General features: G+C 31.4%; 1 protein-coding gene across 3 annotated transcripts in view; it reads right to left on the bottom strand.

The window, feature by feature from the left end:
- The window catches only part of RpL8 (ribosomal protein L8), a 263507-nt gene that overhangs the window by 244619 nt on the left and 3218 nt on the right, over window positions 1-15670 (bottom strand). For 2 of the 3 annotated variants that reach the window (XM_067288417.1, XM_067288419.1), the window contains exons 2-7: window positions 13818-13961; window positions 11012-11153; window positions 10633-10851; window positions 9349-9464; window positions 9179-9265; window positions 8401-8526 (exon numbers count right to left, since the gene is read on the bottom strand). In XM_067288417.1, the coding sequence (XP_067144518.1) occupies window positions 8452-8526; window positions 9179-9265; window positions 9349-9464; window positions 10633-10851; window positions 11012-11153; window positions 13818-13955 (777 nt within the window). In that variant the 5' untranslated portion in view covers window positions 13956-13961 and the 3' untranslated portion in view covers window positions 8401-8451. Of the gene's footprint in view, window positions 1-8400; window positions 8527-9178; window positions 9266-9348; window positions 9465-10632; window positions 10852-11011; window positions 11154-13817; window positions 13962-15670 lie in introns of those variants that run through there. The other variant, XM_067288418.1, reaches the window with a different exon arrangement.

Below are 15670 nucleotides of genomic sequence, written 5' to 3'. Positions count from 1 at the left end.
GACTCAATTATCCCCAAAATACTACTAAAATTTCTCCAGATTAAGGGATTTTATTGAAAAATTCCCCACAATAATGCCAGTGTGAGGATAAAATTTTAATAATTTCATTGCACGTTACTTTTCAAAGCGTTTCTATTGTATTTTCATTTCATGATTTGTTTTAATTCATGATGTAAAACTTTCAAAATATCTAACGTTAAATAAATTAGAGTACAGTTTTACAGATCGGAGGTTTCCCTCTCAAAATGGAGATTTTTCAAGTAAAAAATCCTCATTTTGGGGATTTTTACTTCAAATCGATAAAAAAAAAAAGGGAAAAAGTATGGGCATGATCCTAAACATAACGTTTTTTAAAGCGCTTTAGTCGAACGTTCGTTACGTTCCTAAAATTAACTTGCTCTTACAGCGCATTAAAATTTTTCTCCGTTGAAATTAAAACTATCGCAAGTGACGTTTAATGACGTAACCAATTAGTGTTTATTTAAATTGATATATTCTTGATATAATACGATATTACATTGTATATAAAATTCCTGCATAATGATAAAATTATCTCTTTCTATTAAATGTTGAAGATAATTTTAATTTGTCGAGTGTAAGTGAAGTGTTATTTTATTGGAAATTCAATCGCTAGAATCTCAATGAAGTGTTTCTAAGGCTAGGTCTCCACTCGCGATTTCTAGTCGCGCGATTTTTCAGTCGCAAAAATAAAACTCATTGTTTCCAATACAAGTGCATACACTTGCGACTAAACAATCGCAGAGATTAAAAAATTGCAACCGGTCCTATTTTCGCTGCGACGCGACTGTCGCTCTACCCAATGAATCACACAGACAGGCGGGGCATGCACCCGTTTGCGATAGTCTAGTCGCAGTTTTGAAGCAGTCTACAGTCAATTAATTAATAACAACTAACTTTATTTGTTTTATAACGCAAATGTATTGCAAATAATATTACATTTTTAATTATGTTATTGATGGACCAATTATTCCCAACAATTTGTCAAAACTACTTTTTGTCATTCGGTAATACTGGAAAAACTTTGCAGGGTGCTCATATAAATCTTCAAATCACTTGTAAAACTGCCCTTTCAATAATCTTTGACTTGTTATTGAATGTACTGTACCCAATAACGATGCTTCCGCCGTTTACTTCTCGCCCGAAACAAAAGACCGATCATACAAGTAGTTTCAATGGCATCCTTTGGAAAACTATTCTACTTCAACGATTTATCTATCGCAGTGTGTGTTCACCTTGTAGATTTTCTGCGGCAGCGATTTATTGGTCGCCGCGACTAGAAATCGCAACTGGAGGCCTAGCCTAAGTGTTAGCAATGGTGCTTATGTCCATTTAATGCGCTTTAAATAATTCGTCGAGTTAAGAAACGCAAGATATTAATGCGGAAGTTTGTGAAGAATTCTATACTTTTGAAGGAAAAATAGGGGAATATATTCTTTTTTTAGTTTTTATTCTTTCTGTCCTGTGGGCACTAAGGGGGTCTTTTTATTCAAGTCCATATTGGGTTTGGCTAAACCCACGAAGAGCAGCCAGAAGGTGAGGGACTGGAGCCGACTTATCCGGAATGCATAACCCCTAAAATATTCCTGGGGTTACTTGCCTGGATTCAATCTTGAATCATCCAGAGCGGTAGGCTGACGTCTTAACCGCCTCGGCCATTCGGTGCCACAGACCACAGGTTGAAAACTGCATTAAAAATCTTCTTTATGTCCTCTTTCGATGATGCCTGAATATCATTGCAACAATTAAATTTTACTGTAACTATCAAATTATGCATACCAATGTATGTGGTATGCATAATTTGTTGAGTTATGGTGTAAATTGGTAAGAACTTCAACAGTAATTTATCACAGATCAAAAATATGAAAGACAAGTTTTATGTGACCTTAAAAGTAGAAAAGTCTTATTTCATTTTATTCTTCCTGTTTACTTTTTACAAATAGCATTTATAATAAAACCTAATTGCTTTCTTTTACATTTAAACAATGACTTTAGTTTTGGGTGTTTATGAATGTTCAATTATAGTTTTTTTTTATTTATTTTCTGGCAGTTGATCTTAAGTTTTGATTGATAAATTTAACACAGTAGTATACTCGTGTTCTGACAAATAAAGAACTAATAATTTTTTTTAATTTTTCACGCGTAAGGTAAGGTTATTTGAAGTGTTATAAGCAATGTTTTTACGAGTCTTCACTTATACATGCTGCTGAGATCTTTCTGAAATATTTCTTCATAATCTTTGATGAATTCAGAAAATCTTGCTGTTGGTTTTGTGAGTCATATGCTATCCTAATAAAGTTTTTATATTCCTTGAATATAACTAGTAACTTATAGATGGTATGAGATCACTGTTTTTGGCAACAAGCTTTCTACATTCTTCATAATTATGCTTATCTGTTAGTTTTTTCTTCAGACTTCCACAAACGTAATAAAATTACGTTTGTGGCGCTGCTACAACCTGCTACAAACTGCTACAAACTGGTAGCCTATGGTTTTCAGAAACGAATTTCTTTTCTTTCCTTTTTTGAAACAAAAAACCACCGTGTTAGAATGTGAATGGTCACTGGTGGGCAAGGTCGAGAGGGAAAAGCTGAAAATTTTTTTCGGAGCCGGAGAAAAATTGGGGGCTCCTAATGGTTTCTAACCCTATAAATTAAGACGGCCGGATGGCCGAGCGGTCAAGGTGGCAGCCTGCCGCTCTGGGGGACCCGGGATCGAATCCGAACGGGTCGAAAAATCCCCAGGAATTTTTCGGGGGTGGTCCGTTCGGATATGTCGGGCCCCGTCCCTCACCACCCGGTCGCCCCATTGTGGGCCTGGCCGAACCCATAATGGGCCTACTAAAAGAGGCCCTCTTAGTGCCCAAAGGGCGGAAAGAGTTAAAAAAAACCCTATAAATTAATGTTATTTTTGTTAACAAAAAGTAAAAAACAAAAATTCATAAATTATCAACTATCATAAGCGCATTTTTACTTCTCCCTCTTGTCCAAGTTTCCGTAACCCCTCCCCACTTCGGGCGACCAACAAAACTCGACCTCCCCTTACAACCTTTATCACTTGATGAATGATAAATACCATAAGTAGAAACGAAACGTGCAAGAAATTTTAAAATAAATGTAATAAACGGACGTCCACTGAAGCTCAACCCCTCCCTTTCCCATTGTATGACTTTGTCCGACTTCTCGTAACCCCCCTCCTCCTTTCTGTGTAAATGTCATTTATGGACATCCCCTAATACTTTCCATCTGTGATAGAATATAATATAGGGAAAGTATGGTTATTGGTCAGAATTTTTGCATTTCTCGACATTTCGACACTGAAGGAGCCCCAAAATGTCAAAAAACAATGTGCGAGTGTGTGTGTGTGCGTAGGAATCTATTTTACATTACATCTCAGGACTGGATGAACTAAACATTTTGAAAATTGCCAGAATTATTTCTATATATTTCTATCAAAATTCAACAAAATTATTTATTGTAAGCTTCTTATTACTTAAATTTTAATTAAAATTTATCGGATTTTCTATTAATCCTCTTAACCTCCTGTTCTAGTGCTGATAGATGCCCACCAGTGGCCGAGTTCGTGCCTCGCCAACGGGTTGGCCGAGTTTCCCAGGTTTCCTTCACGTTTGTAACACCTTATATATCACAACATAATTGAAAATTGTCGGACTTTCTGTTCGAGAGAGAGGAAAGTCGAGCTGGATCCATTGCCAGCCTTTTTTCTCGTAAATAATGAAATGATACGTTAACAAAAATATATTTAAATATTTAAATAGATTTACGTTATTTATTATATAAAGTGTCCGTTTAAGAAAAGTGAATATTATTTCAAACTTTAATAAATTTCGATAATAGAAAAACAAAAGATGAATTGTAGTTTCACGTATCTTCGAAGAGATGGTATTTTCACCAAGTTGAGTAGGAATTTATAAGTGATACACAGATATTTAAGCTGGGTAAGAGTAAAGTGCGTAATAAAAATTTACAGATGATTACGCCTTCCAAGAGCAAGATAATAGTGAATAATAAAAATGCCATCGGAATAAACATCAGTAACGAACCATGGTTGAAAATCAGGAAGATGAAGATGGGTGCGGTGATGACATCTCTGAGAAAATCGACGAATCGTTTGACAGCGTCACAGATTTTAAGAATTTTCATTCGTAACACGGGAAAACTCCAGAATAGATTTGTCCAAAATAAAATACTTATTGCAAGAAATATTTTCCCTTTTGCAAAATCACAAAAAACTCTTTTTAGGTAGCATATTAGTGAATCTTCACTTATATTCTGACCGGACGAATGTAACATATTTTCTTCGAAACAATTCATCATTAATAGAATTAAATACTTGTTACGTCGTTTTTCGTTTGTTATGAGTTAATTGTTGAGTGAATGAATTTTGAATTATTTTATATCTAAGTATAAATGTAAGCCGAGCTAGGGTCCCGACGTCTTTTATTACAAAGGACAATCCTTTATTTAGGTCCTTTTCCTTAATCTGTTCCCGAACCCCAAAAATACCCATTTTATTTCTAAGAAATTATAACTATAGCTATAACAACATAGTTAAATGCCCTAATTAATGCATAAAAAATAATAATAATATCGCTTATATAATAGACATATCTGTTCTAAACATTCATAACATAAAAAATGTTCACTGAAAAATAAACAAGTACACTCCAATTGCTCTTGAAATAAGATGTGGAGGATTGATACAGTATTTATTGTACCTGTTGAACTCTCTTCTACTGGTGTTATACCACATACACTACACAAAGGTCTGGAAACATTAAATATTAACATAACACTACAGAAGCTGCAATGTTGAACACACGTAACATTGTTAGGAAGTTTCTAGATGTTGACACATATACCAATAACACAGAAGCTTAATGTAACACTTGTTTCGGTAGCTAATGCTTTGACTTTAGTCCGGCATAGCACTTGGAACCAGTATCAGCTGAACATGAAATTTGCAAAATATAATAATAATAGATTAAAAACAACGGAAAAAGTAAATAATGCAATAAAATTAGATAAACTGAGCACGACTGGGCTCATTCAATAGGTTCTGTGAGGCTCTGGACAAGTCCTAATCCTCACTAAAGTCCGCGTTAAATTAATTTTTTGAAGGGAAAAAAGTTTGTATGAAACGTTCGTCAATTATGTAATTCTGTTTCGTCGGTTTGTTGCTTTATACAATGTTTGGTTAATGTTACCCTAGGTATACAAAATGGCGGCTCGTCTTCGACTCCAGCATACAGAAGCGAGGAAACAGTGGTGACGCACGTTTTCTAAACTTAACCTATTCTAATAAATGATCATAATTATTAGCAATTATTAGAATAGGTTAGGTTTAGAAAACGTGCGTCCCCACTGTTTCCTCGCTTCTGTATGCTAGAGTCAGAGAAGAACCGCCATTTTGTATACCTAGGGGGGGTTCTGAAAATTCCATTTCTCCTAAAAATATTTAATTTTATTGTAATTTTTATAAAAGACAAATCACATCTTTTTCGTTTCAATTATGGATATGGATAGTTCAACTAAAATAAAGGATTGTCTTTTATAATAAAGGACGTCGGGACCTTTGCTCGGTCTACATTTATAATTAAACAGATATAAAATAATTCAAAATTCATTCACTCGACAATTAACTCATAACAAACGAAATACGACGTAACAATTGTATATAGATAATTAATTCTATTAACGATGAATTGTCTCGAAGAAAATATATTACATTCGTCCGGTCAGAATCTAAATGAAAATTCACTAATATGCAAAGTAGTAAGAGAAATATACAGTGCTTTTTGTATAGTTTTGACTACAAAACTACTATTTCTTGCAATAAGTACATCTTTATTTTGGACATATCTATTCTGGAGATTTCCCGTGTTACGAATGAAAATTCTTAAAATCTGTGATGCTGTCAAACGATTCGTCGATTTTCTCAGAAATATCACCACCGGACCCATCATCATCATCATTCTGATTTCCAACCATGCTTTAACGTCTATTCCGATGGCATTTATATTGTGCACTTTGCTCTTAACCAGCTTAATTACCTGTATATTATTATTACGCACTTTGCTCTTAGTCAGCTTAATTATCTGTATATTTTTATTACGCACTTACTTCTTACCCGGCTTAATCATCTGTGAATTACTTTTCAATTTCTACTCAACTTGGTAAAAATACCATCTCTTCGAAGATACGTGAAACTACAATTCGTCTTTTGTTTTTCTATTATCGAAATTTATTAAAGTTTGAAACAATATTCGAATAATTGTCACTTTTCTTAAAAGGACACTTTATATAATAAATAACGTAATCTATTGAAATATTTAAATATATTTTTATCAACGTATCATTTTATTGTGCAGCAAATGACTTTATTTTATAACTCAAATTAGACAATAAGTCGCTGGAGTGCACATTCAATTAAGAAAAATTTCACTGTCCAAACCTCTTTCACTCAAATAATGAACATCTTTAACCAATTTACTGTAAGTCTCTTAGTCGTTGATCACAGTCCGAAAGGAACAAACTTTCATTTAAATACATATAACTAGAGGACAATCCATTATTACTTAGTAATCCTTTAACAATGACAGATCATGGCTTCAAAAAAGAATTACCATTTATCTGTGAAATTCTTGTATATATCAATTTTCGATAGTCATCTTCCGGTAGGTCAATAAGTTTCATCCAAAATCTACACAAATTTATTGATAAATTATTAGCGAGGGGAGGTCTTCCCAATTCCATTCTCGGTGCAGGTCCTGAGACAAATCTATTAATATGGAACACTTGCTTAAAGCAGAATAACTGTATTAGTTCAAATTTGTCTATTAAAAGACTACCCCAAACCGAAAAAGCATAAAAAATACTTGGTCCAATTAAAGAATCAAATAATCTAAAATAATTATTTAATGAAGACACTTTAAATTTTAATAACTTTATAAGATTGGAGATAATACTATCATAGAACTTTGACCTCTTAGAAGGTCAGGAAGATCATTCAAAAACAAAATAAAAAGGATAGGAATCAATGGTTCTCCTTGAGGTAGCCCTCTATTGGACTCAACATCATCAGTACAAAATGAAAAAAGTCTCTATAAGATATCTAGTATTAGAAAAAAGACTCTTAAGCCGGATAATCTAAGACACATTGACCATTTAAAATACTGTATATAATCCATACGGGAATTTAAAACATTAGTATTACTCTCGGCATAAAAATTATCCAGTTCCTTGCCTATTCTAGCATTCGTGTCTCCCAAAATAACTATATCATCCTCAGAGAAATTCCTCGACAAGTCTTACATTTTAGCTAACAGTACATTATAAAGATCTATTCTCAAATAAACAAGAACAATTATCAAACTACTGTATAATTAAGTGAACAAAAATTTTTCCTATAATTAAATCTAATTACTATTAGATTGTCAGAGTTAAATTTTTCAAAGAACCTAGCTTTTGAGAATCTTCTGAGGTATTTGAGAAGAAATATCCTGCAATGTGAAATAATCGTCCAGTCGAGTTAATTTCATTGTTGGTTCGCTTCTAAATCAAAGACGTTTACCAGCATAAGTCAAAGCTTTACTGCGAGGTGGTGGTGTACGAGACATTGGACCCGGATTACATTCAACTCCTTCAATAATAAGTGAAAATAATAAAATTAAAAAAGAAAGTATTACGGTAGAAATAAAATCCTCAATAAGTCAATGGCAAACAGCTGAATTGTATATAGTAATAGTTAAGTCGTAAAAAAACACTCCAACAGCCAGCACTCAAAAGCTCCCACTTTTTGTATTATTAGGCCTAATTATTTATTGTAAAAAGAATGTTTGTTTTATTAAGTTACGGCAACGCAACACTTCGGCAATCTGCTTAGGGTGATGCATTCCGGGAGGTCTTAAGGGTAACTGGATGGAGTAAACCAGGAAAAACTCCACATGGCCGGCCTGTCCTGGCGAGGTGGGAACCCAGGAACTGTGTTCAGAGATGGAAACCGCTAGGCCACTGGTGAGCTGTAAAAAGACAAAAGACCGCATTTTGAAAGTAGAGATGTTTTCAAAATATTGTAAAAGCCAATGAGTAAAATTTTCTTTGTCCATCATACACTACCCCCTAGACTTTCAACCATTAAAATTTAATAGCATCAATGCTCTATAATTCAATTTCTCAATTTTTTCTTCAAAATTTGTTAGCTGTTTTAAATATCTTAAACTTTAAATTTGTAAAGTTTAATAATAATTGAACTAATTTTTTTCCAATTAATATAAATAGTTATGTGTAATTTCAATACGTGTTAGGTGAATTTATTTGGGTTAAAAATTGAAAATGCAAGCATTCTAAAAATATACAGAGATAACTTTAACTCCTTTATTTTTTTCATTTTTCTTTACAAATGAATGTCTAATTAATCTTCTTTTGTTGGTGCCGACGTTTTTCCACCTCTTATACGACCTGTACGACGAGCAGCAATCAAACCAACCTAGAAGTTAAAGAGTAATTTAATAATTTATTCAAACCATTTAATATATACAAGGTCCAAAAAATAAGCTATATTTGTATTAGAGAAATTCTGTATCAAAATGCTATATCTATAATATTATTATTATTTTATATTTCTTAATAGAAATGCAGTTAACAGTAACTTTCATTGCATACTAGTTTGTCAGTCAATGACAAAATACAGATACAGTATATAATATACCAGGGGTGGGCAAGCAAGAGTTCAGTGGGAGCCGAAATGTAGGTTTTGCAAAATGCATGGGAACCGCAGTTCTGTACTGCCATGGTGGATATTATGGTAAGGCGCGTGATTTTATTATATAATATAAATATAATATAAAACAAACATTGAATTTTTTTTAACAAACATATTTTCACAAAATTATAAAATTGTAAAAATAATAATAAAAAACAGAAATTAACACTTTCAGCAAGAGCCGCATGTAACTCAAAAAGAGCCGCATGCGGCTCTCGGAGCTGCATTTGCCCATGTCTGTAATATACACAAAATTTTTGAAAAAATGCATTATAGATATATTAACATTCAGTAAGAAAATATACAACAGAAATAAAAAAAGTAAAATATTTTCTTTCAGTGATTTATTTATGTAATTAAAATAAATAAAACTAACCTTGCGACCGGCTGAAGCATCTCTTCTAACAGTCGAAGCCTTACCAATATGCTGGTGATTACCACCTCCGTGAGGATGCTCAACAGGCTATTAATAGCAAAATTATTAGAGTTAAATGCAATGTTATAACTAAAATACTTTATTTGATAATAGTAATAAACCATTCTTACATTCATAGCCACACCACGAACTTTGGGCCAAGAGTTACGCTTAGCTTTATACTTGTGATACGCGCGACCAGCCTTCAAAATAGGCTTATCGATCCGGCCTCCACCAGAAACAATACCTAATTAAAAGTAAATATTTCATATAAATTTTTAAGTTATAAAGCATTCCAGTTTTTAAATACTTTATAGACAAATATTTTTATAAGTCATTAAAAATGAGAAGTAAAACTATTATAAGCTATTATAATGAAACTGATCATCCAATCCAAGCTTAACTATTTTAAGACTAAAAATAAAGATACCTAATATAAATAATAACAACAATATTTTTTGAACATTTTTTTATCAAAATTGGAGTGAAAAGCAACAAGAGCAATTTTCTGCACAGAAAAAGCAATTTTCTATGCATTAAATATATGATAAAGCAAGGAAATAATCACAAGATGCAAAACTACAACAAAGAATAAATACCATTTTATTTTTTCTCATTTTCAATGAATTAAATGTGAAATATGAAATGTGGGTTAAGTTAAATGTAACAATGTAAATTTTGGTAAATTATAACTATTTAATATCTTTTGTTACATACAATATAAAATATCCAAACAATTAGTATATAAGAACTGATCGTTTAATTTCGGAATTATTTCTACATTTTTTCCTGTATGAATTTCTGGGAAAATATGTCAGAGTTGCATCCTCTTTGAAATCTTGTGGTTGGCTTCCATAGTGCACATTGGTCTCAATTTTATTTAAACTCTGTCTTTGACTGTTATATTGGAACAAAAACCTTATTTCTTGACAAGGCTCTCTATTCATTTGTGTTTATAGAAATAATTCTAAAGGAAGAATACACTAAGAATCTCAGAATAAACTTTGCAGATAGTTCATGAAATGTGAAACCAATATTGTAATTGGAACAGAGGTCCTATCACATTCCCCATATTCAAAGTAGTCTCATCTGATTTCTTTACACTTTTGCAATTTAAATTCCAAAAGGCAAATGCATTACATCTGATGTGGCACAACTTTCCAGCACCTGTCCAAAACTGGATTCCAGAAGCAAATGAACCATGAGTATGGTAATGGCAAAGGATTACGAGTCATGGAGTGTGTTTTGAGTATGATAAGTTCTCACATGTAGATGAAAACAAGAAGAGAAAAATTTAGCATTATTCTGTAAATTAAATGATCCCTTTGTGTGTGCATGTATGTGTACATACACCTGCACAAAAAATATTTATCCAACTTACCAAAGTTAAGTATATTAAAAATCTAAATACTTACCCACCATGGCTCTATTAGTTGAAGGAACAACTTTCTTTGCACCAGATGGAAGTTTTACTCTTGTTTTCTTTGTATCTGGGTTATGAGAAATAACAGTAGCATAGTTTCCAGAAGCACGTGCAAGACGACCTCGATCACCAGCCTTTTCTTCTAAATTACATATAATTGTACCTTCTGGCATTACACCAACAGGAAGAACATTTCCAACTTGAAGAGTTGCTAAAATTTAAATACTGATAAATATCTAATAGTTAATTAAATTTTAAATAGACTAACATTTAAAAATTCAGCAACAGCCTCTGTGATATCATAAGATCATAAACTAATTTTCCATCATTTTTAAACCAATAATATTTAAAATTATAATTTTTTCACGAACCTTTTTTTCCACAGTACAGAAACTGTCCAGTATGCATTCCTTCTGCAGCAAGAAACAATTCTTTCTTCAATTTGTAACGATAGGGATCTCTGAACACTACTTGTGCAAGAGGTGCACCACGACCAGGATCATGAAGAATTTCCTGTAATTTAGTGATCATCATTAAGAATAATAAATTATACACATTTTTTCAAAAAATTACTAATTATGTTCAGAATATCAAAAATCCTCATTAATTTCTCAGGTTTCAAGTGTCTTATAATGTAATCATCATTATTATATATTTAAAATTAATACTTGACATAAGCATTCTTAATTATATAAATTTGTATGATTAAAACAAAATTTCATTATATACAATCCTGATAATTTTACTGAAATCATTGGGTTTTGACAACTTTTTTTTTATTGATTTCATAACTAAATTTCTGATTTTAAGTATTAATTTTATGTTATTAACATTAGAATCATAAGGAATCCACAATAATGCCAAACAGAGAGGTAGCTGCACTTGAAAGAATGGTGTATCTGTGGATGAAATGCTCAAATGAATGCAGTCATTTGGTGACAATGTACAATTTCAAATATTCCTTGCATATCAAACAAAAAATACTACCACTCTAACTGCATATCTTTTCAAACATACTAAGAAAGAGTAACATATTACTTGTTTCTTGTAGAGCAGGCATGGAAAATAAGTTAATTATGACTGACCAGTTGATTTTTGGTCAATCTAAGATAATATAGCTCATTAAAATGTAAAAAAACATTTTTAGATTTCACTCTCCACATTCGTTTATTTTAGAAATTAAGAGAAGCAAAACTTGTAACCTCTGTAACAGAAAAGAGCAATTTTTTTTGTTATGGCAAAAAATAAATGGTTTTGTATAATTTACACCTTAGTGTCTTTACCAAAAAAAAACCTGGAATGTTAATTACTGTGCAATACATAAATACAGCTACTGTATGCTTTGCAGAATAATTTCATTATAGTGGATTATTGAGTTTTCATGAAACAAAAATGTGAAGTAGATCATCAGTGCTTTTGACTTGTGAAAGTCAATCACTATCCACTATAAAATGGCCAGGACTGTTGTAGAATATCAAAAGCAAAAATACACTTTGTGCATAGAACAAACAGAACACTATGCCACAACAAAAAATCTACAAATTAAAAAGTTTCAGAATAAATGCACATGTATGATAGACAATAGATGGTCAGAGCTCATACTGTCACCTCTGATTTGTTCCAAGATCAGCAAACAGTGCAAGAGATGATGCACATTTCTATTCAAAATCCTTCTATGCTACAGGCATACAAAAGCTTAACCACCATTAGCATAAGTATGTTGAGAAGCTGGAAGACAACATCAAAAAATGTCTATTTATTACTGTATGTTATATGTCCGGTGAAGTCTATTTATTACTGTATTACAATAGAAGCTTCTGTATGCCTATAATGTAGAACAGTGTTTCTCAAACTTTTTGGACTGCGACCCACCTTCTGCACTTAAAAATTTCAAAGGACCCCCGAAGAATAAGTATGTGTCAAAAAACATCCCGGAGGGAGGGGATTAGGCTCGTATTTATATATTTATATTATTTTTATTATTTATATGTGCAATTTATTTAAGTAAAAATTATTTTATATATTTTTTATTTCTATTATTTCTAAACATGAATCCATAGTAAATTTATAAAATATTTGAAAAAATTGATCTGGCATCAATTTTTCAGCGACCCCCCAAATATTTTTTGCGACCCCCACTTTGAGAATCACTGATGTAGAAGGATTCTAGGTAGAGGAGATGTACAGTACACCATCTCCTGCACTGTTCACTGATTTCTGAATAAACTAGAGGTGATAGTATAAGGTCTGATCATTTGTAATGTAAATAAATTTACTTTTTAATTTATCCTTGTACTTTTGTAGCTGAAAACGTATGCGTGAATAGAGTCAATTGTAGCTTTATATATACAGTATATATTTTAAATTTTGAACAATGAAATTAGCAATATATTAAATTCTCAATTCCCTATAAATTTACAATGAATTTAGAGAATTTACTGCAAATTACTAAAAAAAAATGTTTTAACAAATATGAATAAACAACAAATTCAGTTTAATGTAATAAAAACTCGACTCTCAATTATAATATCAATAGTTGTTTCTTTTGCCATCAATGAATACTGTTTTAACGTTTATCTGACAATACAAATTTTAGTCATTATCGATCTACTTTATAATGACTATAATTATCAAAATTCTTAGAGCCCAGAAGGTAAAAACAGCTTAAAAATAAGCAAACTGTCAATTCATTGTGGATGGTAACCACACTAGCATACTTTGTACAGCAGAACAAGGTATCTTTAAAATCAGATTTGGTGCCCTCATGATGCTTTTCATTTTTTAATAGCTTTTCAACATTCTGGCACTTTATATTTCAGTATAACAAATGTATTTTTGTAATCTACACAATTTTGTTATATTAACAATTTATTATATAACTGTTTTACATGCTGACCTATGTTCATGAAAATTAATAAAAATGCCAGGAATTCAATATGATAAAATATTGCATAATGCTCTTGGGATCAAAAATCAGTAAGTACCAATAAAAACATTCATATATAACTGGTAAGTTTCTTCAAAAATTCTGATGTTTTAATTATAAAATCAATGTATTTCTTCATAAATCTTTATCTTTTATCAGGAAATGTATATCTATCAGATGCCAGTACAGTATTAATTTTAATGTTCAGTCTTATATTTATAAAGATATAATTTAACTTGAAATATACATACTTTTACAACACCTTTTATATATCCATGACGCTCTGCAAAGTCAACTGCTCGAAATTTTGGTGCTCCTTTCCGGTGTTTATTATGACTTTTAAATACACTTCCGGCACCTTTTCTCTGACTTCTAATTACTCTCCCCATTTTGCCCTTTAAAAATATTTAAATTTTAATTACTAAATTATACTTTAAAACTAGAATTCCACGATTCAATTTTTTCTATTATTAAAAATTTTATTCAGAAACAGCCTCTAATTTTTCTCATCAAAAAATTCAGACAGTTGTATCATCATCAAGTCTCAAATTTCAAAGAATAGTTCTTACAATACTCAATTTCATAGATCAAAACTGCTTATCATCATATAAAAATACTAATAGTGTCATAAATTTGGCAATATTCATTTTAACAAAATTTAAAACTTTTTAATACTAATAAATATTAAATGTGTGCTTCTCACTAAACCAACCATATTTAATAAATACAGGGCTATAACATATGATCTAATCTGAAGTTGTTTGACATTATTATTTATTGCCAATATTCACAGTTTATAACCATATATTTTAGTACCCAAACAAAAAATATCTTGGACATACATATTTTGATTATTCACAGCATTATATTTTAAAGTTAGCAAGATATAAAACACATGGTATGATTGCAAAAATTATTCCATATTAACCCATAACATCAATAGGAGGTAATTAACACAATAAAAGTGCAAATGCTTGAATAAATTACTAAAATAAATAAATATTGTATGTCTTGAATTAGTACTATGGTGCTAATTGGCACGGTTCATAATTCCTAGTGGTTTGTCAAGGAAATACTGTATTTAAAGATATAAGTTACAAAAACTTTGAATATCTCCAGCATTGGCAAAATATTTTGGATTTAATCTATTTATAATTTGCTTGTCACACATTAATAGCAATATTCATTTAATATAAAAGAGCTAGAAAAGCAGTAAGCAAAGATATTAGAGAAGTAATTGTAAACTTTCTTAGAGAGAAGTCATTTGGTCAAATACCATAACTTCAGAATTAAACAACAGCAAATGAAGTTTTTGTTGTTATAGAAAAAAGTACAAGGAGACTAGTAGCATTGATCCAAGAAAATCTATGAACAAAAATTCTGATCTAAAATTCTTGCACAGTATCAAAGAAATCATAATTTAATTATTAAATTTAATAAGAGATGGTGGCTAATGCCTACCTCTAGTACCAAATTATTTAGAAATTAATTATTAATAGTAGCAGCAAAGTAGCTTGATTCAATACCGTGATCATTTGCAGAACTGATGATTGAATGAAATACAGCCCCTGATAAACAAATTACATGAAAAACCAACTAATGTGAGTAAAAGAACATCAAAATTGGATGCAATAACAGTTGAACAGCATAGTCTTCAGTGATAAAGCCAAGCTTGAGATTCTCATCAGAAACAACAGAAAATAATCCAAAAAAGACAAATCCTTCTAACCTAAATGCTTTAAACATACAATCATGTCTCCAGAAAGCATTATGTTATGAGATTGAGCAAGTGCTCAAAGTGTCAGCATTAAAATTTTATTGATGGAACAGCGAATGCAGAAAAATATCCACTGATCCTTCAAGAAAGCCTTCTTCCATACATGGAAAGACTGGAGAACAAAACTGTAATCTTCCAGTAGGATAGTGCAAGTTGACACACTGCCAGAAAATGAGGACGTGTCTTGTAAATCACATTAGTATCAAGTTGGTCATCTAGAAGTCCAGATCTATCTTCATTGTAAATCTATGAATGAACATGAAAAAATTCTTTTGAAAAGACCTCAACAGATAGCGACTGGCTTACATAAAAAAAAATCCAGAAGTT

The sequence above is a fragment of the Centruroides vittatus genome, unplaced genomic scaffold (assembly GCF_030686945.1).
Source record: "Centruroides vittatus isolate TY-2023 unplaced genomic scaffold, ASM3068694v2 scaffold_861, whole genome shotgun sequence".
NCBI lineage: Eukaryota > Metazoa > Arthropoda > Arachnida > Scorpiones > Buthidae > Centruroides > Centruroides vittatus.
This window is presented reverse-complemented; position numbering and strand designations above follow the sequence as displayed.